Here is a 27,406-nt window from a genome sequence, read left to right as displayed (position 1 = left end):
GTCTCTTGTGGTTACCTTCCTCCACGACCCTGCCCCAGTCAAACAGGAAGCCCTACATTGCCAGTACGGTGACGTGAAAGGAGGAGACACTGAATGGAGTGGAGTGGAAAAGGGTGGGGGGGGCGGTGAGGTGGGGGGGGGGGGGGGGGGCAGGGGCAGTGGGGTGGGGGTGGGTGGTCCTCAGTGGTCAGAACGGTGGGTGGAATGTAATTTAGGTCGGGTTGGGAGCCGGGGGGGAGTGGGGAGGACGACGACTGTGTGGGTTTAGGAAGGGATAAGACAAAGTTGGATTGAAGTGCAGCCCATTGCACCATCCCACCCCAGCCCACCCGCGCCAACGACGCTGCTTAAAGCCGGGGCGTGAGCCGGGAGTGGCTGGCGGGCTCTAGTTGAACAGGGTGTTGAGCTGCTGCGTGACACGGATGAAGGTGGTCCTCCGGCTGAGCTCCTTCAGCTTGGCCGCTCCCACGTAGGTGCAGGTGGAGCGCACGCCGCCCAGGATGTCTCGGATCGTGCTCTCCACGTCTCCTTTGAACTCCACCTCCACCGACTTTCCTTCCGACGCCCTGCGGCGAGCCAGTGAACGATTCAGGGGGGGTTAGAGGGGGTAACGGTGGTGGGGTAGAGGAAGTAACAGTGGTGGGGTAGAGAGGGTAACGGTGGTGGGGTAGAGGGGGTAACGGTGGTGGGGTAGTGGGGGCAACGGTGGTGGGGCAGAGGGGTAAGGGTGGTGGGGTAGAGGGGGTAAGGGTGGTGGGGTAGAGGGGGTAAGGGTGGTGGGGTAGAGGGGGTAAGGGTGGTGGGGTAGAGGGGGTAACAGTGGTGGGGTAGAGGGGGTAACAGTGGTGGGGTAGAGGGGGTAACGGTGGTGGGGTAGAGAGGGTAACGGTGGTGGGGTAGAGAGGGTAACGGTGGTGGGGTAGAGGGGGTAACGGTGGTGGGGTAGAGGGGGTAACGGTGGTGGGGTAGAGGGGTAAGGGTGGTGGGGTAGAGGGGGTAACAGTGGTGGGGTAGAGGGGGTAACAGTGGTGGGGTAGAGGGGGTAAGGGTGGTGGGGTAGAGGGGGTAAGGGTGGTGGGGTAGAGGGGGTAAGGGTGGTGGGGTAGAGGGGGTAAGGGTGGTGGGTAGAGGGGTAACGGTGGTGGGGTAGAGGGGGTAACGGTGGTGGGGTAGAGGGGTAAGGGTGGTGGGGTAGAGGGGGTAACAGTGGTGGGGTGGGGTGAGCGAGGCGGGGGGAAGGGAGAGAGAAAACATCAGACAAGTTAAACAGGGTGGAGACGGCAAAGGCCAAGAGAGTCATTTGAACCGCGGAGGCGGAGGGAGCTGCTGCGGCCCCTCTCATAGCGGCCGGTTTGGCCGGGGACACCGTCACACAGGTACGCAGAACTCGTTAAGCACTGACTCAGGGTTCATCCGGCGCCCCTTAACGTGGAACATCCCCCCTTCAGGGGAACGCTGTCAGACATCACCGGACGCCAAAACGCAGAGGGAGCTGTTGGGAAGGGCGGCAAGAGGAACATGAGAATGAGGAGCGGGTGTGGGCTATTCGGCCCCTCGAGCCTGCTCCCCCCGCCATTCGGTAAGACCGTGGCTGATGATTGTGGCCTTGCCTCCACTTTCCTGCCTGTCCCCCCTCCCGTCTCCCTCCCCCACAACCCTCGACTCCCCTCGTCGCTCAAAACTCTGTCTAACTCGGCCTCGGATATATTCAGCGACCCGGCCTCCGCCGCTCTCTTTGGGGGGGGAGAGAATCCCACAGACTGACCCCCCTCTGAGAGAAGAAATTCCTCCTCGTCTCCATCTTCAATGGGAGACCCCCACCCTTTATTTTTAAACTGCGCCCCCATCTTGTTCTAGATTCCCGCTTCCACGAGGGGGAAACATCCTCTCAGCATCCACCCTGTCAAGCCCCCCCGCCACTTCAGGATCTTATTTGTCTCAATAAGATCACCTCTTGTTCTTCTAAACTCCAATGGGTACCGGCCCAACCTGCTCAACCTTTCCCCATGAGACAAACCCCCCTTCATCCCGGGAATCAGCCGAGTGAACCTTCTCTGAACGGCTTCCAGTGCAAGTACGTCCCTCCTTAAGTAAAGAGACCAGAACTGTTCGCAGTACTTCGGCTGCAGACTCACCAATACCAGTTGTAGCAAGACTCCCCTACTTTTGTCGAAAAGATTGGTTTTAAGGAGTATCTCAAAGATGGCGAGGCAGCGAGGTTGAGGGAGGGAATTCCACAGCACACGGCCAAGACATGTCAAGATGTGCCCGCCGGTGGTGCAGCAAATGAAGTGCTTGGGAGGTTAAAGTCAGAGGGAGGTCAAAGTCTCGGAGGGTTGTGGGGCTGAGGGAGGTTACAGAGATTGGGGGGGAGGAGGAGGCGAGGCCACGGAGTGATCTGAAAACGAGGGTGATCATTTTAAAATTGAAAGTGTCGCTTCACCGTGGCCAACCTAGGTAGGTCAGCGAGCACAGGGAGCGACGGGCGGGCGGTCAAGCGGCGTGAGAGAGGGCACGGGCGGCAAGAGTTTCCGATGAGCTCGAGTTTACGGAGCGGGGGTGGGGGGGGGTGTTGCGGGGAGGGGTGGTGCAGAATGTGAGAGGCTGGGCTGGGAGTGCATTGGAATGTAGTCGAGCCTAGAGGGTGACGGAGGCGAGGGTTGGGTGGGGGGTTTCACAGCGGCAGATGAGCTGAGCTGAGCTGGACGATAACAGAGACGCGGAATCGGAGGTTTCGATGGGGAGCGAGGACGATCAGTCTTCCCGAAGATTAGCTGGAGGAGAGTGCGGACTGTTTGAGGCGGAGAGGTCAGAAGGACAGACGTGTTCGAGGGGTTGGGAGAGAAGCGGCGGCAAGGCGGAGCTGGGTGTCTTTGTCTGTTTGTGACCGTGTGGAACCTGACTCCTCCACCCTCTTCAGATAGCGTTTCCCCTCCCCCTGCACCCCCCCCCCCCCCCCCCCCGCCCCCCCCCCCCCCCCCCCCCACAAGGGCACCATGCGCACGAGGAAGATGCTGGCAGCCGAGGATCGATCGGTGGAAACCTCCAGAGAGAGACAAGGAGGCGGGGTTGGGAATGGGGAACCATTGCTCCGGGCGTTCCGGCTCTGGCTCGTTCGCTGAAGTGGGTGAGGTGGAACACGGTCACTCAGGGCAGTCCCGCGGCCGAAGGCTGCGGAGAGACCGAGGAGGGAAAGTTTACCTATGTCACGGTCGCCTCTGTGACTTTGATGAATCACAGAATCACAGGGTGCAGAGGAGGCCCTTCAGCCCATCGAGTCTGCACCGACACGTGAGAAACACCTGACCTACCTACCCTAACCCCATTGACCAGCGCTCGGCCCCATAGCCTTGAATGTTAGGACGTGCCGAGTGCTCATCCAGGTACTTTTTAAAGGATGTGAGGCAACCCGCCTCCACCACCCTCCCAGGCAGCGCATTCCAGACCCTCACCACCCTCTGGGTAAAAAAAGTTTTTCCTCACATCCCCCCTAAACCTCCTGCCCCTCACCTTGAACTTGTGTCCCCCTCATGACTGACCCTTCAACTAAGGGGAACAGCTGCTTCCCTATCCACCCTGTCCACACCCAACTCATAATCTCGGACACGCTTTGGTACTCGGGCGCTTGGCCGCTTGGATGCGGATGGCTGGGAGTCCCGGGAAAGGCGGCGATGGGTTTGGGGGAGGCGACTGCGCGTTCGAGGGGCTTCGGAGAAGGGCGGGAGGTTGGAGAAGGGACGGGTAGCTTGCGAGGACGGAGGGACGGGGGGGGTAGCGCGCGCGTTTTCCGACTTCCACGCCCCCCCAACTCCCCACTGGCATCAATCGCTATAACCTTTGACTTCACTGCGAGTGACACAACGAAAAACATCCTGATCAGGTCACGCAACGTGACGGTGGGTCATGTGTCCTATTGTGCCTACACTGGCTCTTTAAAAGAGCTCTCTAGATAGTCGTTCGGTAGCGCAGAACTTGAGCGTTGCTGAAATAAAAGAGACACGTCTAAGCGAGGGTGGTGATTGGATGATAGCAGGTTGGAAAAGGGTGGGCGGGGGCGGGGACAGGACCTGAGGAGAGGGAATTTTTTTGCAGCGTCAACCCCCGGGGTGTGGGGGCTGGGGGGGTCGGGCACCTACCCTGACTGCCACCCTGACCCCCGGCAGAGGCACCAAACTTGGGCACAGATTTGCCGAGTCTCCGCTGGACGTCTGCTCAAAGCCTTCGGGGAACAGCTCATTCCCCCTCGGTGCTGTGTGCGGTTTTGTCCGCTATTTTTACCTGTCGGACGAACACTTCAGAAGCGATGGGAGTTTAGGGGAGGGGGGGGTGGGTGGAGGGTGTTGGGGGGCCGTCCTGCGCCTTCTGGGATCAGAGCCGAATGGCGATTTAATCGGGAGGCAGACGCGCGGTGACGTCGGAGCTCCCCGTGAGATTCATCTCGGCGCCAGGGGAACACGCCACCTCACTGCTGTCCTCTCACCTCCGGCCCCTTCGACTCCGCCTTGACCTTTGGTCTCTCTCACACTCCCCCTCTCTCTCTCCATTCGAGCCATCCCTACCGTAGTCACGGCCCCTCCCTTGCTGTTCCCGAGTTCGGCAATCCTCGTCTCCTCTCTGCGTGGAGATGGACACCCCGATTGTAACATGGTGGAGGGTGGGTGGTGAGTGGTGTTGGTGGGGATGGGGGGGGGGGGGGCGGTGCTAGTACAGAAGGATGGGTGGGTGGGTGGGGGGGAGTGTGCGGGGGGGAGTTGCAGGGTGAGCCGGCATGGCCGCTGCAGCGCGAGGGAGGGGTCGAGAGCCGGCCAGTTGTGAGCCAGGCCCCTCTTCTCCTGCCTTCAAAGGCCGACCCCTGTCCGGAACAGGGTGAGGAGGAGGAGGAGGAGGAAAGGGTGGCAGAAGCAGGGGGGTGGGTGGGGGCGGTGGCAGCAGGTTGGCACTGAAGGGGTCTGGGGGAAACAGGCGCTGACACACTGAAGCCACATTGTCCGGGGTCGAGCTTGGGGCTCCGGTGATCGCGGGTGGAGGGTGAGCCCAAGGGGGAGGGGGTAGGGTGTGGCATCCTGTACCCGTGAGGCAAAAAGAGCACCTCGACGGCTCTGCTATTCCTAGTTTCCCATTCAGCTTCCAGTCCAACCTCTCCCTCCCCTCGGCGTCACCATCTCCAACAGTGTCTTATGTTTTGTTTTATTTCATTTACAGGATGCGGCCGGGCCCAGCATTTGTTACCCAGCCCTAATTGCCCCCTTGAGAAGGTGGTGGGTGAGCCGCCTTCTTGAGCCGCTGCAGTCCCTGTGGTGTAGGTACACCCACCGTGCTGTTAGGGAGTTCCCAGGATTTTGACCCGGCGACAGTGAAGGAACGGCCGATATATTCCCAAGTCGGGATGGCGAGTGTGGCTCGGAGGGGGACTTCCGGGTGGTGGTGTTCCCCGTGCGTCTGCTGCCCTCGTCCTTCTAGATGGTAGCGGTCGTGGGTTTGGAAGGTGCTGTCGAAGGAGCCTCGGTGAGTTGCTGCAGTGCATCTTGTAGATGGTACACACACTGCTGCCACTGCGCGTCGGTGGTGGAGGGAGTGAATGTTTGTGGATGGGGTGCCGACCGAGCGGGGGCTGCTTTGTCCTGGACGGTGTCGAGCCTCTCGAGTGTTGTGGGAGCCGCATTCATCCAGGCAAGTGGGGGGAGTGTCCCATCGCACTCCCGACTTGTGCCTTGTAGCTGGTGGACAGGATTTGGGGAGTCGGGAGTTGAGTAACTCTCCGCAGGATTCCCAGTCTCTGACCTGCTCTTGGAGCGACAGTATTTGTATGGATGGTCCGGTGCAGTTTCTGGTCTATTTCCTCCTTGAATGCCTCCCACTGCTCTGAGACAGTTTCATATGCAAGGAGCTGCTCCCAGTCCACTTGGGCCAAATTGTATCTCATCGAAGTAAAATTCGCCTTTCCCCAGTTTAGAACTTTTATTCCCGGCCCAACCTTATTCTTCTCCATAACTGTGCTAAATCTAACTCAGTTATGATCGCTATCTCCAAAATGCTCCCCTACTGACACGCCTTTCACCTGCCCGGACCTCATTTCCAAATATTAGGTCCAGAACTGTCCCCACCCCCCTCTCCCTTGTTGGGCTTTCTACGTACTGGCTAAAAAAGGTTCTCCTGGATGCAACTTGAGAATTTTGCTCCCTCCCTACCTTGCACACTAAAACTATCGCGGTTAATATTTGGGTAGTTAAAATCCCCCGCTATTACTGCCTTATTATTCTTACACTTCTCTGAAATTTGATTACATATTTGATCCTCTATCGCTCCCCGACTGTTTGGGGGGGGCCTATAGTCCACGCCCAACAGCGTGCTCGCCCCTTTTGTGCTTTTTAAGACTTCTACCCACATGGCCTCATTTGATGATCCCTCCTCACTGCTATAACCGACTCCTTGATCAATACTGCGACGCCCCCTCCTCGTCTATCCCCTCCTCTCTCTAAATCCCGTCTGAATACCCCTGTGGCCAGGAATGTTGAGCTGCCAATCCTGCCCTTCTTTTAGCCAAGTCTCGGCCACAGCTGCCATCTCATACTCCCACGTGCCTATCTGGGCCCTCAGCTCGTCTCGTCTTACCCCCTCGGGCTCCTTGCGTTAAAAATATATTCCGCTCAGCCTGGCTGAACTCCCGCGTCTTTGCGGCCTGGACGGTTACCTATAATCGGCGACGCCCCCGGCGTGTTTCTTCATCGCGGTCTCCGAGCTCATCCCGTAGAACAGCTTGTATTTCTTGCCGTCCTTCTCGATGGTGGCACCTCCGCACTGGGAGTGTCCGGAGAACATCCCGCCCAGCATCACAAAGTCCGCACCGGCACCTTGGATAGGTTCGGGGGGGGGGGGCGAGGAACAGGGGAGGAGGGAGAAGGGAGAAATTAGAGATCGGCAGAGGTGAGGGCCAAAAGGCGAGACCACGGGGTGAATTTTACAAGGGGGGGCTTATTTCCTGACATCGCAGCCTGCACCGCCACCACCCCCACCCCCCCGCCAGTCAACCCCCTTGGTCCTGAAGTCTTGTCGGTAACTTGCTGACTTTAAGCAGGACGTAGGACTCAGGAGCAGGAGCAGGCCATTCGGCCCCTCGAGCCTGCTCCGCCATTCATGGCTGATCTGACCGTGGCCTGAACAGCCCGAGGAGAGAAATTATGCGGTACGCCAAGGTCTGCCGGCAGGGGGCCGGCGCCGGAAGCGACCGCCGGGATTCTTCTGTTCGGATCATGCGGCAATCCTCAGGAACACAAGGAGTAGGAGCAGGCGTAGGCCATTCGGCCCCTCGAGCCTGCTCCGCCATTCGGTAAGATCGCGGCTGATCTGATCGTGGCCTCGGCTCCACTTTCCTGCACTTCTCACTCCCCCTTCCATTCCCCCCACCCCCTCTCCTGCACCCCTGGCAACTCATGGACGTTTACAGCACAGAAGGAGGCCATTCGGCCCATCGTGTCCCCGCCGGTCAACAAAGATCCGACTACACTCATCCCATTTTCCAGTGCTTGTCCCATAGCCCTGGAGTTTATGGCAACACAAGTGAATATCTAAATACTTCTTAAACGTTATGAGAGTTTCTGACTCAACCACCCTTTCAGGCAGTGAGTTCCAGACTCCCACCACCCTCTGGGTGAAAATATTTCTCCTCAACTCCCCTCTTAGCCTTCTACCTCTTACCTTAACTATATGCCCCCTGGTTATTGACCCCTCTACTAATGGAAAAAGTGCCTCCTATCCACCCTATCTATGCCCCTCGTAACCTTATACACCTCGATCAGGTCCCCTCTCAACCTTCGCTGCTCCAAGGAAAACAACCCCAGCCCATCCAATCTTTTTTTTATGTGTTCACGGGATATGGGCGTCGCTGGGCCGGGCCCAGCATTTATTGCCCCATCCCCTAATTGCCCCCTTGAGAAGGTGGTGGCGGGTGAGCCGCCTTCTTAAACCGCTGCAGCCAGTGTGGTGTAGGTACACCCACCGTGCTGTTAGGGAGGGAGTTCCCAGGATTTTGACCAGGCGACAGTGAAGGAACGACCGATATATTCCCAAGTCGGGATGATGAGTGGCTCGGAGGGGAACTTCCCGGTGGTGGTGATCCCCCTGTGTGTCTGCTGCCCTCGTTCCTCTAGGTGGTAGAGGTTGCGGGTTTGAAAGGTGCTGTCGAAGGATCCCTGGTGAATTCCTTGGTGAACCTTTCCTCATAGCTCAGACCCTCCAGCCCGGGCAGCATCCTGGTAAATCTCCTCTGCGCCCTCTCCAGCGCAATCACATCCTTGTCCGACTCCCTCGTCGATCAAAACTCTGTCTAACTCGGCCTCGGATATATCCAGTGACCCGGCCTCCGCCGCTCTCTGGGGGGGAGATTTCCACAGACTGACCCCACCTCTGAGGGAAGAAAGATTCTCTTTGTCCCCACCTGAAAAGGTAGATTTTAATTATAATTGACTCCTCGATCAATACTGTGATGCCCCCTCCTCCTCTATCCCCCCTCTCTCTATCCTGTCTGAATACCCCTATGACCAGGAATGTTGAGCTGCCAATCCTGCCACCGCCAACAACCCCCCCTACCCCAACGTTCAAATATGCCGGCGGGTCTGGTTGGGGGAGGTGGGGGGGGGGGGACGTTAGATGCGCCCCCATTTGGTTAAACCAACACTACATGTTAGTCGGGCTGAGTGGGGAGGTGGTGGACAGGGTGGGGGAGTGGGGTTCACAGGAAAAGACAGGGCGATCGACATGAGCCGCCCTCTGCTAGCTTCTATGTGTGGGGGGGGTCGGTGAGGTGGCCTTGATCGCAGGGTGGAGAGGGCGGGAGGGGCTGTTGGTTTGCAGAGTTGGGGGTTGTGTGCTAGAGGGGAATCAGGTCGATGCTAATCGGCATGGCGAGGCTGATACCTTCTCCTCCTCCTCCCCTGAAGGCTCTGAACCCCTCTACGGAGGGGTGGGGCTGCTAAGTTACCCCCTCGAGCAGCTCAGCTCCTCCTTCACATGTGAGGCCGGTTTAGGGAGGGTGGTGGGGGGGAGAGGATTCGCTGTCCAGGTGGGGGTGGGGGTGGAGGCTATTCAACTGTGGGAGGAGCCGGCGGACCGAGCCCGATCCTACCCTTGCCCTGACGTACTGGTCGAGGAAGGGAAGCCCATCCACTAACCCCGCCCCCAACCCCCTGCCTGGGGCAGAGGCTTCCGCCCTCCCTGGTGGCCTGTTTGAAAACCGGTGGGGGGGGCAGGGATGGATGGGGGGGGTGGGGGGCGTACAAACGGGCAACCGATTCAGTCTGGGGCGGGGAAGGCCTGTAGACCAGGCGGCTCGCCCCGCTGCCCGTCGAGGCGATCGAGCGGACAGTGAATAACCCGCCCCACCGCCGCTGCTGCTGTCAACCCAGCTGCAGGCGGGCCTGGGAGGGCTGCTTGTCGTTTCCCGGGGCCAGGGCTGGGGGCGGGGACGGGGACGGGTGGGTAGATCCCTCCTCCGCGTTGGAGGGATGAGGCGTTGGGCGGGCGTGCCCCCTGAGAGTCGCCCGCTAGGCCCTCGCTGCCGACCACCCGACATTCCCCCATCCGGTGAAACCCCTCCACCGTGATTTACCTCTGGCCTTGAGGGTGGTGGGGGGGTCATCTGGATGCCCTGGTGGGTGTCGTTCCTGCAGCAGCCACTGCCTCCTGGTTGGCACGGCTGAACGGTGGGAGGTCTCTCCACCTCCGCCACCCACCCACCCACCCACTCCGCCCGCCCAGTCCTGATCCCCGGGGAAACGACCTCCCCGAGGCCCGGTCGGTTCGTGGTTCGGTGGGTCTTCCATCAAGCGAGAAGACCCCACCTCACCCCACCACCCACCCCCACCCACCTCGTCACCTCCGCAAGATTCCTTAAACCTCCTCCCGCTGCTACCCAAATGCAAAGGGGGGCGGGCTTACGTGAGGACCCAGTTATCACCTACCTGCCCCCATCCCGTCCCACCCCCACCCCACCCCACCCCATCCAAGCTGGGGTCGGCGGGTAGCTCAGCCCAGGCCGTGCTTTGCAGCCTGGGCCCTGGCCTTGCGCGGCCTGCCCCCAGGGGGCGTTTCCCGATCGAAATTTCTGGGGACACGGAGCTGAATGGGTGAGGCACAGGTCAGTGAGAGGTGGGGGGGCGCCGCGTCCCTCCCCACGGGCAGAGGGTACACTGGAAACCTAAGACAGCCAGAGCCGTCAGAAAGCCTGATGAAAGGCTGGTGCTGGTGCGGGGTGGAGAGACCAGATGGCGCGCGAGCAGCTTACACAGGGAGATAGGGACTCACCAAAGGCTTTGGCCACGTCCCCAGGGCAGGTGCAGCCTCCGTCCTGTCGAGAGAAATTCCACAGTCAAGCCCCATAGTTAGAACTCAGCAGCAAGTGATTCCCCAACGCCTGCCTCCAACAGTAAACACGTCACTCCCAACACTCAGACATTAAGGTGACCGACACTCGTTAGAAAATGGAGTTACAGACTGGAATCTAATCGAGGGGTTCGGGTGGTTTATATATAGAATAACAGATACATGGGAGTGAGTTACAGGCTGGAATCTAATCGAGGGGTTCGGGTGGTTTATATAAAGAATAACAGAAACACGGGAGTGAGTTACAGCCTGGACTCTAATCGAGGGGTTCGGGTGGTTTATATATAGAATAACAGATACCCGGGAGTGAGTTACAGGCTGGAATCTAATCAAGGGGTTCGGGTGGTTTATATATAGAATAACAGATACCCGGGAGTGAGTTACAGGCTGGAATCTAATCGAGGGGTTCGGGTGGTTTATATATAGAATAACAGATACCCGGGAGTGAGTTACAGGCTGGAATCTAATCGAGGGGTTCGGGTGGTTTATATATAGAATAACAGATACCCGGGAGTGAGTTACAGGCTGGAATCTAATCGAGGGGTTCGGGTGGTTTATATATAGAATAACAGATACCCGGGAGTGAGTTACAGACTGGAATGTAATCGAGGGGTTCGGGTGGTTTATATATAGAATAACACATACCCAGAGTGAGTTACAGACTGGAATCTAATCGAGGGGTTCGGGTGGTTTATATATAGAATAACAGATACCCGGGAGTGAGTTACAGGCTGGAATCTAATCGAGGGGTTCGGGTGGTTTATATATAGAATAACAGATGCCCGGGAGTGAGTTACAGGCTGGAATCTAATCGAGGGGTTCGGGTGGTTTATATATAGAATAACACATACCCAGAGTGAGTTACAGCCTGGAATCTAATCGAGGGGTTCGGGTGGTTTATATATAGAATAACAGATACCCGGGAATGAGTTACAGACTGGAATCTAATCGAGGGGTTTGGGTGGTTTATATATAGAATAACAGATACCCGGGAGTGAGTTACAGACTGGAATCTAATCGAGGGGTTCGGGTGGTTTATATATAGAATAACAGATATCCGGGAGTGGGTTACAGATTGGAATCTAATCGAGGGGTTCGGGTGGTTTATATATAGAATAACAGATACCCGGGAGTGAGTTACAGACTGGAATCTAATCGAGGGGTTCGGGTGGTTTATATATAGAATAACACATACCCAGAGTGAGTTACAGCCTGGAATTTAATCGAGGGGTTCGGGTGGATCATGTATAGAATAACAGACACCCGGGAGTGAGTTACAGACTGGAATCTAACGAAGAGGTAACGTGAGCAGTCGTCTGGAACTGGAACCAGAGCAGGCTGGAAACGAATGGGAACGGGTTGCACCATCGGGGACGTGGGGGTTGGTGCTGAGGGTGGTGCAAGCCGACCTCGGGCCGAAGCATTCCGCGAGGAGGTGCTGAACGTGACGCTGCATCGCGCTGCCCACTCACCGACATTATGTGGCCTTTGAGACCGTGGGCTGCGTCTGCACACTCGATAACCGCGCTCAGCTGCGGGTATCCCACCCCTGTCTTAATCCGGGTCGTGCACACGGAACCTGCGCAGGGGGAAAAGCACACCGCCGTCAGGAGGGGCCAGCTGCCAAGCCCCCCCCCACCTCACTGTAACACCGCCAGGCTCCGCAGCACATGCAGACGGTGGCACTGTCACTGGAGCGGTATCCCAGCGGCCCCCCCTCCCACCCAGGGCAAGGCTCTGGGGGAGGACCCGGGTTCGAATCCCCACCCACGGGCAGATGGTGAAATTTGAATCCAATAAAGATCTGGAATTAAAGACCTGATGACCATGAAGCAAATGCCGATTATTGTAAAAACCCAACTGCTTCACTCATAGAAACTAGGAGCCAAGAGTAAGGCCATTCGGCCCTTCGAACCTTCTCCGCCATTCATCACGATCGTGGCTGATCACCGAACTCAATAGCCCTGCTCCCGCTTTCTCCCCATATCCCTTTGATCCCTTTCACCCCCGAGAGCTACATCTAACTCCTTCTTGAAAACATACAATGTTTTGGTCTCAACTACTTTCTGTGGTAGCGAATTCCACAGGCTCACCACTCTCTGGGTGAAGAAATTTCTCCTCATCTCAGTCCTAAATGGTCCACCCCGTATCCTCAGACTGTGACCCCCCCCCTGGTTCTGGACTCCCCCCCACCATCGGGAACATCCTTCCTGCATCTACCCTGTCTAGTCCTGTTAGAATTTTATAGGTTTCTATGAGATCCCCCCTCATTCTTCTGAACTCCAGCGAATATAATCCGAATCGACTCAATCTCTCCTCGTATGTCAGTCCCGCCATCCCAGGAATCAGTCGGGTAAACCTTTGCTACACTCCCTCTATAGCAAGAACATCCTTCCTCAGGTAAGGAGACCAAAACTGCACACGATATTCCAGGTGTGGTCTCACCAAGACCCTGTACAATTGCAGCAAGACATCCCTGTTCCTGTACTCGAATCCTCTGGCTATGAAGGCCAACATACCATTTGCCTTCTTTACCACCTGCTGCACCTGCATCGCTTACCTTCAGCGACTGGTATGATGTTTAGGGAAGGAAATCTGCCATCCATACCAGCAATGTGGTTGACTCTTAAATGCCTTCTGAGCAAGGGCAATAAGGGATGAGAATAAATGCTGGCCTAGCCAGCGATGCCCAGATCCCATGAACGAATTTAAATAAAACACAAACACACACAAGCCGTGCCATTGAGAAATTTGTCAACAAAATATTTCCTTTGCTCTGCTGACGTTTTTGAGAACGGGCCAAGTTGTGAGGTGACTGGTTGTTAGGTCAGATCAGCCGGGTCCAGAACTCTGAAAGTCAGATGACTGTGCCTGTACAAGCTGCTCGACAGTGGGAGAAACACAAGTCCCATCTGTAACTACCAAATGACCATTCACCATTCATCCATACAGCCCCATACATTCCCGGTACACCGCTCCCGCACAGTCCCATACATTCCCGATACATTGCTCCCGTACAGCCCCATACAGTCTTGTACACCGCTCCTGCAGAGCCCCACCATCCTGGTACACCACTCCCACACAGTCCCGTACATTCTCGGTACACTGCTCCCGCACAGTCCCATACATTCCTGGTACACCGCTCCCGCACAGCCCCATACATTCCCGGTACACTGCTCCCGCACAGTCCCATACATTCCTGGTACACGGCTCCCACACAGCCCCATACATTCCTGGTACACTGCTCCCGCACAGTCCCGTACATTCCTGGTACACCGCTCCTGCAGAGCCCCACCATCCTGGTACACCACTCCCACACAGTCCCGTACATTCCTGGTACACCACTCCCACACAGTCCCGTACATTCCCGGTACACCACTCCCACACAGTCCCATACATTCCCAGTACACCGCTCCCGCACAGTCCCGTACATTCCCAGTACACCGCTCCCGCACAGTCCCATACATTCCTGGTACACGGCTCCCACACAGCCCCATACATTCCTGGTACACTGCTCCCGCACAGTCCCGTACATTCCTGGTACACCACTCCCGCACAGTCCCGTTCATTCATGGTACACGGCTCCCACACAGCCCCATACATTCCCGGTACGCCGCTCCCGCACAGTCCCGTACATTCCCGGTACACCGCTCCCGCACAGTCCCGTACATTCCCAGTACTACGCTCCTGCACAGTCCCATACATTCCTGGTACACCGCTCCCGCACAGTCCCGTACATTCCCGGTACACCGCTCCCGCACAGTCCCGTACATTCCCGGTACACCGCTCATGTGCAGTCCCACCATCCTGGTGCACCGCTCTCGCACAGTCCCACCATCCTGGTGCGCCATTCCTCTCTAACAGCACGGTGCGTGTGCCAACACCACAGGGACTGCAGCGGTTCAAGAAGGCGGCTCACCCCCCCCAACCTTCTCAAGGGGCAATTTGGGATGGACAATAGTAAAAAAAATAAATAAAAATCGCTGGACTAGCCAGTGACGCCCGCACCCATGAACGAATAAAAAAAAAGTTCCCATACAGTCCCACGGTGTTTTTCTATTTAATTTGAAGGCCATTTGAGAGTCAACCATATTGCCGTGGGGGTCTAGAGACACAAGTAGGCCAGACCATGTAATGACGGCAGATTTCCTTCCCTAAAGGACATTGGTGAACCAATTGGGGTTTTTACAACAAATCGGCAATGATTTCGTGGTCATCATCAGTCTTTTAATTCCAGATTTTTTTTTCACTGAATTCAAATTCCACCATCTGCCCATGGGTGGGATTTGAACCCGGGTCCCCAGAGCATTACCCTGGGATCTCTGGGGTACTAGTCCAGTGACAATAACGGTACGCCACCCACCTTTCCCCCCACCCCCGCCTTCCCCCCAACCCCACTCCCGCCTTGCCCCCACCCCCACCTTACCCCCACCCCCACCTTACCCCCCAGCCCCGCCTTCCCCCCCAACCCCACTCCCGCCTTGCCCCCACCCCCACCTTACCCCCCAGCCCCGCCTTCCCCCCCAACCCCACTCCCGCCTTGCCCCCACCCCCACCTTACCCCCATCCCCGTCTTCCCCCCAACCCCACTCCCGCCTTGCCCCCACCCCCACCTTACCCCCACCCCCGTCTTCCCCACCAACCCCACTCCCGCCTTGCCCCCACCCCCACCTTGCCCTCACCCCCACCTTGCCCCCACCCCCACCTTCCCCCCCAACCCCACACCCGCCTTCCGCCCACCCCCACCTTCCCCCCCAACCCCACTCCCGCCATCCCCACCTTCCACCCACCCCCATCTTGCCCCCAACCCCACCTTCCCCCCACCCCCACCTTCCCCCCAACCCCATACCCGCCTTCCGCCCACCCCCACCTTCCCCCCCAACCCCACTCCCGCCATCCCCCTGCCCCTAGCCCCGCCTTCCCCCCACCCCCACTCCTGCCTTCCCCCCACTCCCGCCTTGCCCCCACCCCCACCACAGTCCCAAGATCCCGATGCACCGGAGCCCCTGTGCATTTTCTATGATAGCTACCTGGTCCAATCCCAACTTTGATGATGTCGGCTCCAGCCAGGATGAGCTCCTCCACCATCTCACCTGTCACCACGTTCCCGGCCTGGGGAAAGATGAATTCCACAGGGCATTTGTTACACGTCAGCGAGTTTAGAGTCACTCCCGGAAAACGGCAGTAAACTGGGACGGCTCATGCGAAATATTTTCTCTTTCTTGCTTATATTCAGGTCAGTGAGAGTGGAAACAAAATGGTGTCAGCCAAGGCACCACAGCTTCAGTTACTGGTCAATGGCCTTGCTCCGGTTTCACAGGTCTTCACTCTGGACCCCTTTACATCACATCGGCAGGGTTTTCTGGTCCCCATTAAACACTCCCAGGACAGGTACAGCACGGGGTTAGATACAGAGTAAAGCCCACTCTACACTGTTCCCATCAAACACTCCCAGGGCAGGTACAGCACGGGATTAGATACAGAGTAAAGCTCCCTCTGCACTGTCCCCATCAAACAATCCCAGGACAGGTACAGCACGGGGTTAGATACAGAGTAAAGCTCCCTCTACACTGTCCCCATCAAACACTCCCAGGACAGGTACAGCACGCGGTTAGATACAGAGTAAAGCTCCCGCTACACTGTCCCCATCAAACACTCCCAGGACAGGTACAGCACGGGGTTAGATACAGAGTAAAGCTCCCGCTACACCGTCCCCATCAAACACTCCCAGGGTAGGTACAGCACGGTGTGAAGTACAGAGTAAATCTCCAATTGAGACCGCGCAGTCGCAAAGGACACTCCACCAGAGGGGGAGCCTTTCGTCCTCGCTTCGGGGCAGCTTTCGCAGGCAGGGCCCGCCCCGCTGTCCCGTCCCCGGCTTCCTGTGCGTCGCCTTCCCGGTGCTTAAGAGTGATGCAGCGCGCGGCCTGTTCAGCGCATCGCGCATTTGCCGTCTCCTTGAAAGAGCCGCTCATTGTTCTCTCTGTCGAGCAGCCAAGAGCTGTGCTGGGCGGGTGATGGGGTTACCCAGCACGTGCTGCATTACAAACGACGATGGGAGGGGCTGCTGGCTATGGGTTGGGGTGGGGGGGGTGGGGGTGCGGGGTGCGGCTCTTCAGTTATAATCGTACTGGGACCCTCAGGAGCACAGGATTTAGGAGCAGGAGTGGGACATTCGGCCCCTCTAGCCTGCTCTGCCCATTCGATAAGATCGCGGCTGATCTGACTGTAACTTCGACTCCGTTTTCCTGCCCGTCCCTCCCTCCCCCATAACCCTCGACTCCCCTCGTCGCTCAAAACTCTGTCTAACTCGGCCTCGGATATATTCAGTGACCCAGCCTCCGCCGCTCTCTGAGGGGGGGGGGGGAGGGGGGGGGTGGAGAGAATCCCACAGACTGACCCCCGCTCTGAGAGAAGAAATTCCTCCTCGTCTCCGATGGGAGACCCTCTCTTATTTTTAAACTGTGCCCCCCCCCTCATTCTAGATTCCTCCCCCCCCTGCCCCACCAATGCAAATCCAGGACCGACACTCTCGGTGCCAGTACCCACGGAACACCGCGCTGTCGGAGACGCCGTATCTCGGACATGGCGTCAAACAGAGGTCTGCTGTCTTGGGCCGGGGTATTGGGAGAAGAGCTGGGGGAGAGGGGTATCTTCGGGGGGTGGGGGCGGGGGGCGGTGGTGGTTGGGCGGTGAGGGGGGTGCGTTGGTAGGATGGGGGAGTTGTCACTAAAAAAAAACTGGACGCTCTGATCATTATCAGGTTGCTCTCCGTGGGATCTTGCTGTGCTGAAATTGACTGCCACCTGGTTGGCTGCCAAGCGTTCCGGAATGTTCTGAAGCGGTGAAAGAGGCGCTGCAAGAAGTGGTTACAGTGCTCCTCACTGCCCCCACTAACACCAACCCCCTCCACTCCCTTCCTCTCCCCCCACCCCCACCCCCATCCCCACACGCTTACCATGATGGTGTGATCCGGAAATCTTTTCCTCACAGCTTTCACAAGCTCCACAAAGTGTTCCGAGTATCCGTTGGCGACGTCCAGGCAGATGTAACGGATGTCTGGCAAGAGCTCCAGGATCGCCGTCAGCCTCTCCAAGTCGCTGGGCCCAGTGCCAGCGCTTGCTGCTATGTTCTGTGGGACAGAGAGAGAGAGAGAGAGAGAGACAGAGAAAAAGATAGAGAGAGAGAGAGATAGATAGAGAGAGAGAGAGAGAGACAAAGAGAGAGAGATAGAGAGATAGAGGGACACAGAGAGAGACAGAGAAAGAGAGAGGGAGAGAGAGGGAGAGGGAGAGAGAGAGACAGAGAAAGGGAGAGACAGAGAGAGAGAGAGGGAGGGAGAGACAGACAGAGAGAGACAGAGATAGAGGGGCACAGAGAGAGACAGAAGGACACAGAGAGAGAGAGAGAGAGAGAGAGAGATAGAGACAGACAGATAGAGAGAGAGAGACAGAGAGAGAGAGAGACAGAGAGAGAGAGACAGAGAAATAGAGAGAGAGACAGACAGATAGAGAGAGAGAGACAGATAGAGAGAGACAGATAGAGAGAGAGAGAGGGACAGAGAGAGAGGGAGAGAGGGACAGAGAGAGATGGAGAGAGGGAGAGCCGGTGAGGAAGTCTGTCTGCGCCTATTGACCCTGTTCAGCTCCCCCCCTGCTCACCCTCGCTCCTGTCCGCTCCCACTCCGCAGTCAAGGGTCAACTTGACAGTCTCAATCTCCATCTCGTCACCCCTCGAAACCCCCACCCTCACACCCCTCCCCCCCTTCGTGGTTCCGATCTCGCCGAGCGCAAACACGAGTTTGCCGCACCCCCCCACCCCCGCCGGCAGCAAAACAGTGACTGAGAGGTAAAGGCTGCGCGATGCTGCGGGGCCCTCTGAGAGCGAGTTATGTTACACGGGATTACCTAGGATATACGGCACAGAAACAGGCCATTCGGCCCGACCAGTCCATGCCAGCGTTTATGCTCCGCTCCCCATCCGAACCCACCATCGTGATCCTCTATTCCCTTCTCCCTCATAGGCTCGCCTGGCCTCCCCTTAAATGCACCGATACCGTTCGCTTCAACCGTCCCCTGTGGGAGCGAGTTCCACATTCTCACCGCTCTCTGGGTGAAGAAGTTTCCCCTGAATTCCCTTCAGGGTTTCTTGGTGACCACCTGAGATTGACAGTCTCCAGTCACGCTCTTCCACACGAGATGAAACGTTCTCTCTCCGTATCCACTCCATCAAAAACCTTTCATCATTTTCAAGACCTCTTTTAGGCCACCCCTCAGCCCTCTTCCCCCCCCCCCCCCCCCCGAAGAGAGAAGGTATGTAAACCCACGCATTCCCGGTACCGTCCTCGTGAATCTTCTCCGCACCCTCTCCAGCGTTAACCGGTCGGTGAAGCCCGAAACCAAAACACCCGTAGCTTTTCTTTATTGAGAGAGTTTATGGACTTGCTCAGCCTCACAGCTCTCCTTCCACTCAGCCCAGTGTCCCAGCTTTCCCCTATTTGTACATACTCAAAGCCAATTAATGCCCATCACCTGTATCCCTTAACCTTAACAATGCGATAAGACATTGACATCCGGTGCCCCGATATCCTTTTAACAATAGGGTGAGCAGAGCGGCCCACACCGCTCGAAGCGCTGTCTAACCGAGGCTTGAACATGGGTTTAGCATACCTTCCCTCCTTTTCAATTCTATCCCTGTACATGTAACGCTGAGTCCTTGGTTCGCCTTTTCTCTAATGGCCTTGCCAACCTGCGGCGGAGCTTTTAGGCCGGAATTTGCCAGCCCCCTCCCCCCTCCCACCGGAGGGATCTTCCGGTCCCAGGGAAGGGAATGGGCGTTTGAATGGCTTGACGCATTTGCCGTCTCCGTCTCCGGCCCTTGCCCCCGCCGTAACAGGGCTGGAAAATTCCGCCCTTGGCGACTGACGCGTTTGTACTCCCGAGTTCCTCTTTGTTTCTCTATCCCACCTGGACTCCACCTTCCAAAGAATAAACAGCCTCCCCGTTCTTCCCACTGAAACGTAACTACTTGTTTTTGACATTTCCCCTGCGTGCTCTCTCCCTCTTCTCTGAACCCCACCCTGTTCTCAACGCTGACCTGCCTTCCCACCTTACGTACCTCCCTCCTCCACCCCTCACCCCCCTCTCCTACAACCCCCCACCCCCTGCCCCTCCCTCTCCAAACCCCGCCTCCCCCTCCTCCACCCCCGCCCCCTCTCCTCCACCCCTCACCCCCCTCTCCTCCACTCCCCCTCCACCCCCCTCTCCACTCCCCCTCCTCTCCTCCACCACCCTCTCCACTCCCCCTCCCCTCCACCCCCCGCCCCTCCACCCCCCACTCCCCCTTCACCCCCTCTCCTCCACCCCCCGTGTCCACCACCCCTCAAACCCCGCCCCACCTCCCCCTCTCCTCTGCCCCCCACACCCCTCTCCTCCACCCCCCACGCCCGCCCCCCCTCACACCCCCTCTCCTCCGCCCCCCTCTCCACCCCTCACCCGCCCCCACCCCACACCCCCCATCAGTTCTCCCCATGCTCCCCGGTGTCTCCTCATCGCGCGCGTGTGTGTGCACATCACCCATCTGCTTCTGAACTCTGAACTAAACCCACCCACCCTCGCATCCCTGCCCACCCCCAACCGACATCCCCTGAAAAACTCTCTCTCTCTCTCTCCTTTTCCAACCCCACCCCTCCCAAACCGCATCCCCCCCTTACCTGCAAACAGTCCGGGTTATCGACGGCAAACTCCTTCCACTGTTCCAACGTATAGTGCTTGTGGATGGCAGTGAAGAGCGAGAACTGTAAGAGGCAACAAACATGGGGGCGGGGGAGGGTGAGTCAGGGTCTCCTTTAAACCCGAAGGGAGCTTCCAACAACAGATCACGTTCAGACGGCGCTGCTGAGGTGGGCAAGGCCTCCCCGAGGAGCCACCGTGAAAAGCAATTCGATTGCCGGAGGAGGCGTTAGGTCAGGTGACCTGAGAGCTGGGTCCAAGAGGTCGGTTTTAAGGAGGAGAGAGAGAGAGAGAGAGAGAGAGAGAGGGGTAAGAGAGAGGTGCAGAGGTTGAGGGAGGGAATCCCAGAGCTCGGGGCCCTGGCAGCGGGAGGCACGGCCGCCAGTGGTGGGGTCGGTTAAAATGGGGGATGGAATCAATAGAAATTTGCGGCACAGAAAGATGTCATTCAGCGTTTGTGCCGGCCCAAAAAAAAAGGCCATCGAGCCATAGGGATCGACAGCACAGAAAAAGGCCCTTCGGCCCATCGAGTCTGCGCCGGTCAAACAAGTACCTAACTATTCTAATCCTGCTTTCCAGAGCGAGGCCCATAGCCTTGTATGCCACGGCATCACCAGTGCACACCCAAATACTTCTGCAACGTTATGAGGGTTTCTGCCTCTGCCGCCCTTTCAGGCAGAGAGTTCCAGGTTCCCACCACCCGCTGGGTGAAAAAATTCTTCCTCACATCCCCTCTAAACCTCCTGCCCCTCACCTTAAATCTGTGCCCCCTGGTTATTGATCCCTCCGCCAAGGGGAAAAGTTCCTTCCTGTTCTACCCTATCTGTGCCCCTCATAATTTTATACACCTCAATCATGTCCCCCCCTCAATCTCCTCTGCTCCAGGGGAAAATAACCCCAGTCTATCTAATCTCTCCTCATAACTAAAACTCTCCAGCCCAGGTAACAACCTGGTAAATCTCCTCTGCGCTCTCTCTCTCTCTAGTGCAATCACATCCTTCCTATAATGCGGATTCCAGGACTGCGCGCAATACTCTAGCTGTGGCCTAACCAGTGTTTTACACAGTTCCAGCATAACCTAGAGATAAAAACAAAAAACTACTGCGGATGCTGGAAATCCAAAACAAAAACAGAATTACCTGGAAAAACTCAGCAGGTCTGGCAGCATCGGCGGAGAAGAAAAGAGTTGACATGAGGACTCGAAACGTCAACTCTTTTCTTCTCCGCCGATGCTGCCAGACCTGCTGAGTTTTTCCAGGTAATTCTGTTTCTGTTCCAGCATAACCTCCCTGAAGTAACGAGCCTAATCCCACTTTTCAGCTCTATCGGTCCACAGGTCTATCGGTTATGGTGCTTCAAGTGGATATCCAAATACTGTTTAAATGATATGAGGGTTTTTGCCTCAGCCACACTTGGAGTGAGTCAGTTCGAGGCATCACTCCCCCACCCCTACCCTCTGGGTGAAAACATTTCTCTTCAAGCTGCTTCCGGTCCTTCTGCCTGTTCATTTAAGGGACGGGTGGGAGATGATAGTGTGGCGGTGATGTCACTGGACTAGTAATCCGGAAAACCAGGGCTAACACTCTGGGGGGACCGCGGGTTCAAATCCCATCCACGGCAGCCGGTGGGATTTAAATTCAATTCATAAAATCTGGAATTATGAAGCCAGTTTCGGTCATGGTGACTGTGACATCCGTTATCGATCGTCGTAAAAACCCCATCTGGTTCACGAATGAAACCTGCCGTCCTTACACGGCCTGACCTACTCGTGAATCCAGACGCCCTCACACCGATGTGGTTGACCCTTAACTACCCCTCTGACATGACCGAGCAAGACACTTGGGTTCTAGGGGAAATTCGGGACGGGCTATAAATGCTGGGGCCCCGCCCGTGACGCCCATGCCCCGTGAACGAATAAATTTTAAAAAAATCTACGAGCTCCTGGGTATTGAACTCTTTGCCCGGGGAAATAGGTCCTTTACTTGTTGTTGGGGTGGAGAAGGCAGGGGAGAGGGGTTTAAAAAGACAGTTTACAGTACAGACTGGTACTTGTTGGGGTGGAGAAGGCAGGAGAGAGGGGTTTAAAAAGACAGTTTACAGTACAGACTGGTACGTGTTGTTGGGGTGGGAGAGGCAGGAGAGAGGGGTTTAAAAAGACAGTTTACAGTACAGACTGGTACGTGTTGTTGGGGTGGGAGAGGCAGGGGAGAGGGGTTTAAAAAGACAGTTTACAGTACAGACTGGTACTTGTTGGGGTGGGAGAGGCAGGAGAGAGGGGTTTAAAAAGACAGTTTACAGTACAGACTGGTACTTGTTGTTGGGGTGGGAGAGGCAGGAGAGAGGGGTTTAAAAAGACAGTTTACAGTACAGACTGGTACGTGTTGTTGGGGTGGAGAAGGCAGGGGAGAGGGGTTTAAAAAGACAGTTTACAGTACAGACTGGTACGTGTTGTTGGGGTGGAGAAGGCAGGGGAGAGGGGTTTAAAAAGACAGTTTACAGTACAGACTGGTACTTGTTGTTGGGGTGGGAGAGGCAGGGGAGAGGGGTTTAAAAAGACAGTTTACAGTACAGACTGGTACGTGTTGTTGGGGTGGGAGAGGCAGGGGAGAGGGGTTTAAAAAGACAGTTTACAGTACAGACTGGTACTTGTTGTTGGGGTGGAGAAGGCAGGGGAGAGGGGTTTAAAAAGACAGTTTACAGTACAGACTGTTACTTGTTGGAGTGGTGGGGGTGGGCCCGTGCTGGGGGTGGGCTACAATTGGTTTGCGCGCTCTGCTATGTCAACATTAAGTCTGTGCTGCAGTTCACGCTCTAGATTGGTAACTTAAGCGCAGCTGTCCCCAGTTGGGGAAGGGTTTGGGAGTCACTGCAAGCGCACCTAAACCAGTTTCCCTCTGGGCGTTCAGGCGGAACCGGGAGAGTCTGTGACTTTACTTTGACCTCTTGTAAATAAACATTTTTACAGCTACGGGGCTAGTTTCAAATCCGTCCCACCTCAACACTGACTTACTGGAACAAACACGCTGGTTTGGGGACGAGGGGGGGGGAAGTCGGATCGCCCTCCAGTGTCGACAGCTGCCAAGGCTATACATCCTTGCCACCTCGTCCACCCTGCGGCCAAATACCACGCCGTCTCGTGGTGGAGTTGCTGCTGTGCTGTAACCATTCTATGAAGCCTGAGGCAATTTCGGATGTGAGTTTTGAACAGATTGATAAGTTTTCTTTATACGTTTACGGGATGCGTGCCTCGCTGGCTAGGCCCATATTTGTTGCCCACCCCAAATTCCCCCTCAAGGAGGTGGCAGTGCGCAGCCGCCTTGAAGGCAACCCATCAGAGGACGGTTCGGAGTCACCTGCAGGCCAGACCGGGCAAGGACGGCAGATTTCCCCTTCCCTAAAGGGTGAACCAGATGGGGTTTTTAACGACGGTCGATGACGGTCCCCATGACCGAAACTGGCTTCACAATTCCAGATTTTACGAATTGAATTTAAATTCCTCCGGCTGCCGTCGGTGGGATTTGAACCTGTGTCCCCCCAGGGTATTAGCCCGGGCCTCTACGCCACCGTCTTCCCCCAGGTAATCCAGAGGCCCCAGGCTAAAATGCCCTAAAATGAGTTCAAATCCTACCAACGGCAGCCGGTGGAATTGAAATTCAATTCGTAAAATCTGGAGTTATGAAGCCAGTTTCGGTCATGGTGACTGTCATCAATCGTCGTAAAAACCCCATCTGGTTCACCCATGTCCTATTTAGGGAAGGGAAATCTGCCGTCCTTACCCGGCCTGGCCTACAAGTGACTCCAGACCCCCCCCACACACACACAGTGATGCGGTTGACTCTCGACCATGCCTTCGGCCAGACCGCCAGTTCAAGAGGTAACTAGGGATGGGCAAACAAATGCTGGGGCCTGCTCGGCGAGGCTGACAGAATTTAGAACAAACATCACCGGTGCTAATTTCCTTTTTCCCCTTAAAATTCTCCCATTTATTTAATGAGCTGTCACCTTGGTCGGGGACACCAAACACTCATTTCCTGACGGTCAGTCCAGGATCGTTCTGGATGACCGCTGGGCCCCTAGGGGAAGGAGGGGGGCGCGGGGCTAAATCGGACGGCTCTCTGGGAGAGCCGGCGCCAGCGGGATGGGCGGAACGGCCTCCTTCCGCGCTGCGTGTGCGTACGTACGCACCTTGCTGAGCGCCCTCGCCATCTCGAACGTCCCCACCGTGTCCATGTTCGCCGCGACGATGGGGATGCCATGGTACGACTGCTTGGAGTTCCGGAACGTGAACGATCGCAGGAGCTCCACCTGGGGAGGGGTTTTGGAAAAAAAGGAAGAAAGAACGCAGCTCAGGTTACCTGAAGGAAATAACAAAAAAAATATTCTTCCACCTCGTTCCTGACCGGCAACGGGGGGTGGTTGTGGAGGGTTCAGGCCAGGCAAGCCGGCGCTCTTGCGAACGCACGCAGCGCGGGGTCCGTCCCTCCGCACCTTCCCCCGGCGACGCGGGTGTGGGTCGGAGGGGAGGGGTGCTGGCGGTGCACCCCACACACACACACATGCACCCCACCCTCCCCCGCCAGTCTGAATCGAGGGGGTCAGTGGGGGGGGGGGGGGGTTTGGTAGGGGAGGCACTCCATTTTACCTCAGCACCCCTTGGCTCAGAGAGAGGGACCTGCGGGCGTCTGGTGGAGATACCCGGTCGGGGTGGGGGGGGGTCACAGAATGGTCACGCCACGCTGATGTATTTCCAAGTCGGGACGGCGAGTGCGGCTCGGAGGGGAACTTCCAGGTGGTGGTACCTGGATGAGCACTCGGCCCGTCGTAACATTCAAGGCTATGGGCCAAGCGCTGGTCAATGGGATTAGGGTAGGTAGGTCAGGCGTTTCTGACGTGTCGGTGCAGACTCGATGGGCCGAAGGGCCTCTTCTGCACCGTGTGTGATTCTGTGTTCCCCGTGCGTCTGCTGCCGTCGTCCTTCTAGATGGTAGCGGTCGTGGGTTTGGAAGGTGCTGCCTAAGGAGCCTCGGTGAGTTGCTGCAGTGCAAAGGGGCGGGGGTGGGTGGGGGGTAATGGGACTGACTGGATAGCTCTACAGAGAGCTGGCATGGGCTCAATGGGACGAGCAGCCTCCTGGCAGAATCTGTTTGTGAAGGGACAGCCTGATCTCGGGCGGGCGAGCAAGAAAGGAGGGTGGGGAAGCGTGGGCCTTCGGAGCCCACGCGCTGACAATCGCACCGCTAAGACGATGTCCGGGAGGTGCGAGCTGATCGGTCGGGGGGGCCTGATCGGTCGGGCGGGGGGGCAATCGCTTGACTCTTAAGCCACTCGAGCGACGCGGTCAGACAGGGCTGGCTAGAGAGCCCAATATCGGACGACCCATGGCGATTACGGTCAGGGAAGGAGGGGCAGGTGGCGAGAAAGTAGGCCATTCTGCCCAACGCCGTCCGTGCTGGTGTCCGTGCTCCACCCGAGCCCCCTCCCACCCGGTGTCACCTTCCCCGCCGTCGACATATCCTTCTGTTCCTTTCTCCCTGCCGTGCTCATACGGGCTTCCCCCCCCCGACTTGAACGCTGTTTGCCTCAGCCCCTCCTCCATACGGTCGCGGGTTCCACATTCCGTGAGTGAATAGGTTCCCCCCACCCCCCCCCAATGGCCCCCACCTCCCCCCGCCTCTGCCCCATATTCCTTGACAGGTTTATGAGTGACAATCCTAGAGTCTAGTCCTTGCTCCTGGAAGAACCCATTCGGACACGTTTCCGGCGGGAGCAGCGAGACCGAGATAGGGCGCTCGTGGGGCGAGGAATCGCGACTGTGCCCCCACCCGACCGTGAGCCTCCTTTGGCCTCGAAAATTTCCACACACCAGCCTCAAGTCGGGGCGTGCCTTAGTGTCTGCTTAGAACCTACTATAACCTGGCCAAAAAAAAGGTACTCAGGCGATGGATGGGGGTCACAGAGCAACCCGTTTGGACGCGAGACTTTCTGCCCTCTTAGAAGTTTCTGGAACTCGGCCACAGCAGCAAGAACAAACTTGCGTTCAGTGAATGCCTTTCGCCGCGATAACAACTTGCAAGGGCAGCAGACACACGGGGAACACCAACACCTGCAGGTTCCCCTCCGAGCCACACTCGCCATCCTGACTTGGAAATGCATCGGCCGTTCCTTCACTGTCGCTGGGTCAAAATCCTGGTACTCCCCCCACTAACAGCACGGCGGGTGTACCTACACCACACGGATGGCAGCGGCTCGAGGAGGCGGCTCACCCACCCCCTGCTTGAGGGCTACTGGGACGGATGATAAATGCCCACATTAAAACAAAAATGAACACGGCCCAGCTGGCCGAGATAAGGCGCTCGTGGGGGGAATCTAACACGGAAAGCGCCGCGGGGAAAGGGCGGCGGTGCTGCTTCTGGTCCAGGAGGGTGGCGACGCGATGAGCCTGGGGTTTCAATCCCTTCTTCCCGCCTGGAGGTCTCCTGCCCCGGGCGGACGACCCGACCGAGATAGGGTGCTCGCGGGGGGAATCTAACACGGAAAGCGCCGCGGGGAAAGGGCGGTGGTGCTGCTTCTGGTCCAGGAGGGTGGCGACACGACGAGCCTGGGATTTCAATCCCTCTTTCCCGCCTGGAGGTCCTCCTGTCCCAGGTGGACGACCCGACCGAGATAGGGCGCTCGCGGCGGAATCTAACACGGAAAGCGCCGCGGGGAAAGGGCGGCGACGGCGGTGCTGCTTCTGGTTCGGGGGCGGTGGCGACGCGACGAGCCTGGGGTTTTAATCCCTCCTTCCCGCCTGGAGGTCCTCCTGCTCCGGGCGGACGACCCGACCGAGATAGAGCGCTCGCGGAGGAATCTTAACACGGAAAGCGCCGCGGGGAAAGGGCGGCGATGGCGGTGCTGCTTCTGGTCCGGGGGCGGTGGCGACGCGACGAGCCTGGGGTTTCAATCCCTCCTTCCCGCCTGGAGGTCCTCCTGCCCCGGTCGGACGACCCGACCGAGATAGGGCGCTCGCGGCGGATAACCTGGACGGAACCATTTGATGAGGGGGGGGGGGGGGGCATTCTCTGCCCGCTTTTTCACACGTGTCCGTCCTGCCGCGTACCTCGCTGCGGCTCTTCAGCGTGCTGCGCTTGGGCCGGAGCAAGACGTCCTTGAAGTCCAGCTTGATGTCGTTGTCGATTCGGGGCATCCTGTCCTCCCCCTCTTGCTTGGTCCCTGCCGCCTCCTTCTTGTCCCTGGCCCCCGCCGATTGGCCAATGGAGAAGGGCGGCGCCGACACCTGACCCTCGGGCTTGCACGAA

The 27,406-nt window shown here is 57.4% G+C and overlaps 1 protein-coding gene across 1 annotated transcript; it reads right to left on the bottom strand.

Annotated features, from left to right (window-relative positions):
- Positions 1-172: 172 nt before the first annotated feature.
- On the bottom strand, positions 173-27,391 carry LOC144676903 (GMP reductase 2). The gene is made up of 9 exons (XM_078537219.1): positions 27,208-27,391; positions 24,294-24,413; positions 20,090-20,173; positions 17,336-17,509; positions 15,408-15,489; positions 11,850-11,956; positions 10,300-10,342; positions 6,692-6,851; positions 173-566 (listed from the first exon to the last, which is right to left on the bottom strand). Exons 1-9 carry the CDS (start codon positions 27,292-27,294, stop codon positions 386-388), a joined length of 1,038 nt encoding a protein of 345 aa, XP_078393345.1. The 5' UTR covers positions 27,295-27,391; the 3' UTR covers positions 173-385.
- Between the last annotated feature and the right edge of the window lie 15 nt (positions 27,392-27,406).

The sequence above is a fragment of the Cetorhinus maximus genome, unplaced genomic scaffold (assembly GCF_964194155.1).
Source record: "Cetorhinus maximus unplaced genomic scaffold, sCetMax3.hap1.1 HAP1_SCAFFOLD_2065, whole genome shotgun sequence".
Taxonomy (NCBI): Eukaryota; Metazoa; Chordata; class Chondrichthyes; order Lamniformes; family Cetorhinidae; genus Cetorhinus; species Cetorhinus maximus.
Note: the sequence above shows the minus strand (reverse complement) of the source record. Positions and strands in the feature narration are given on the sequence as shown.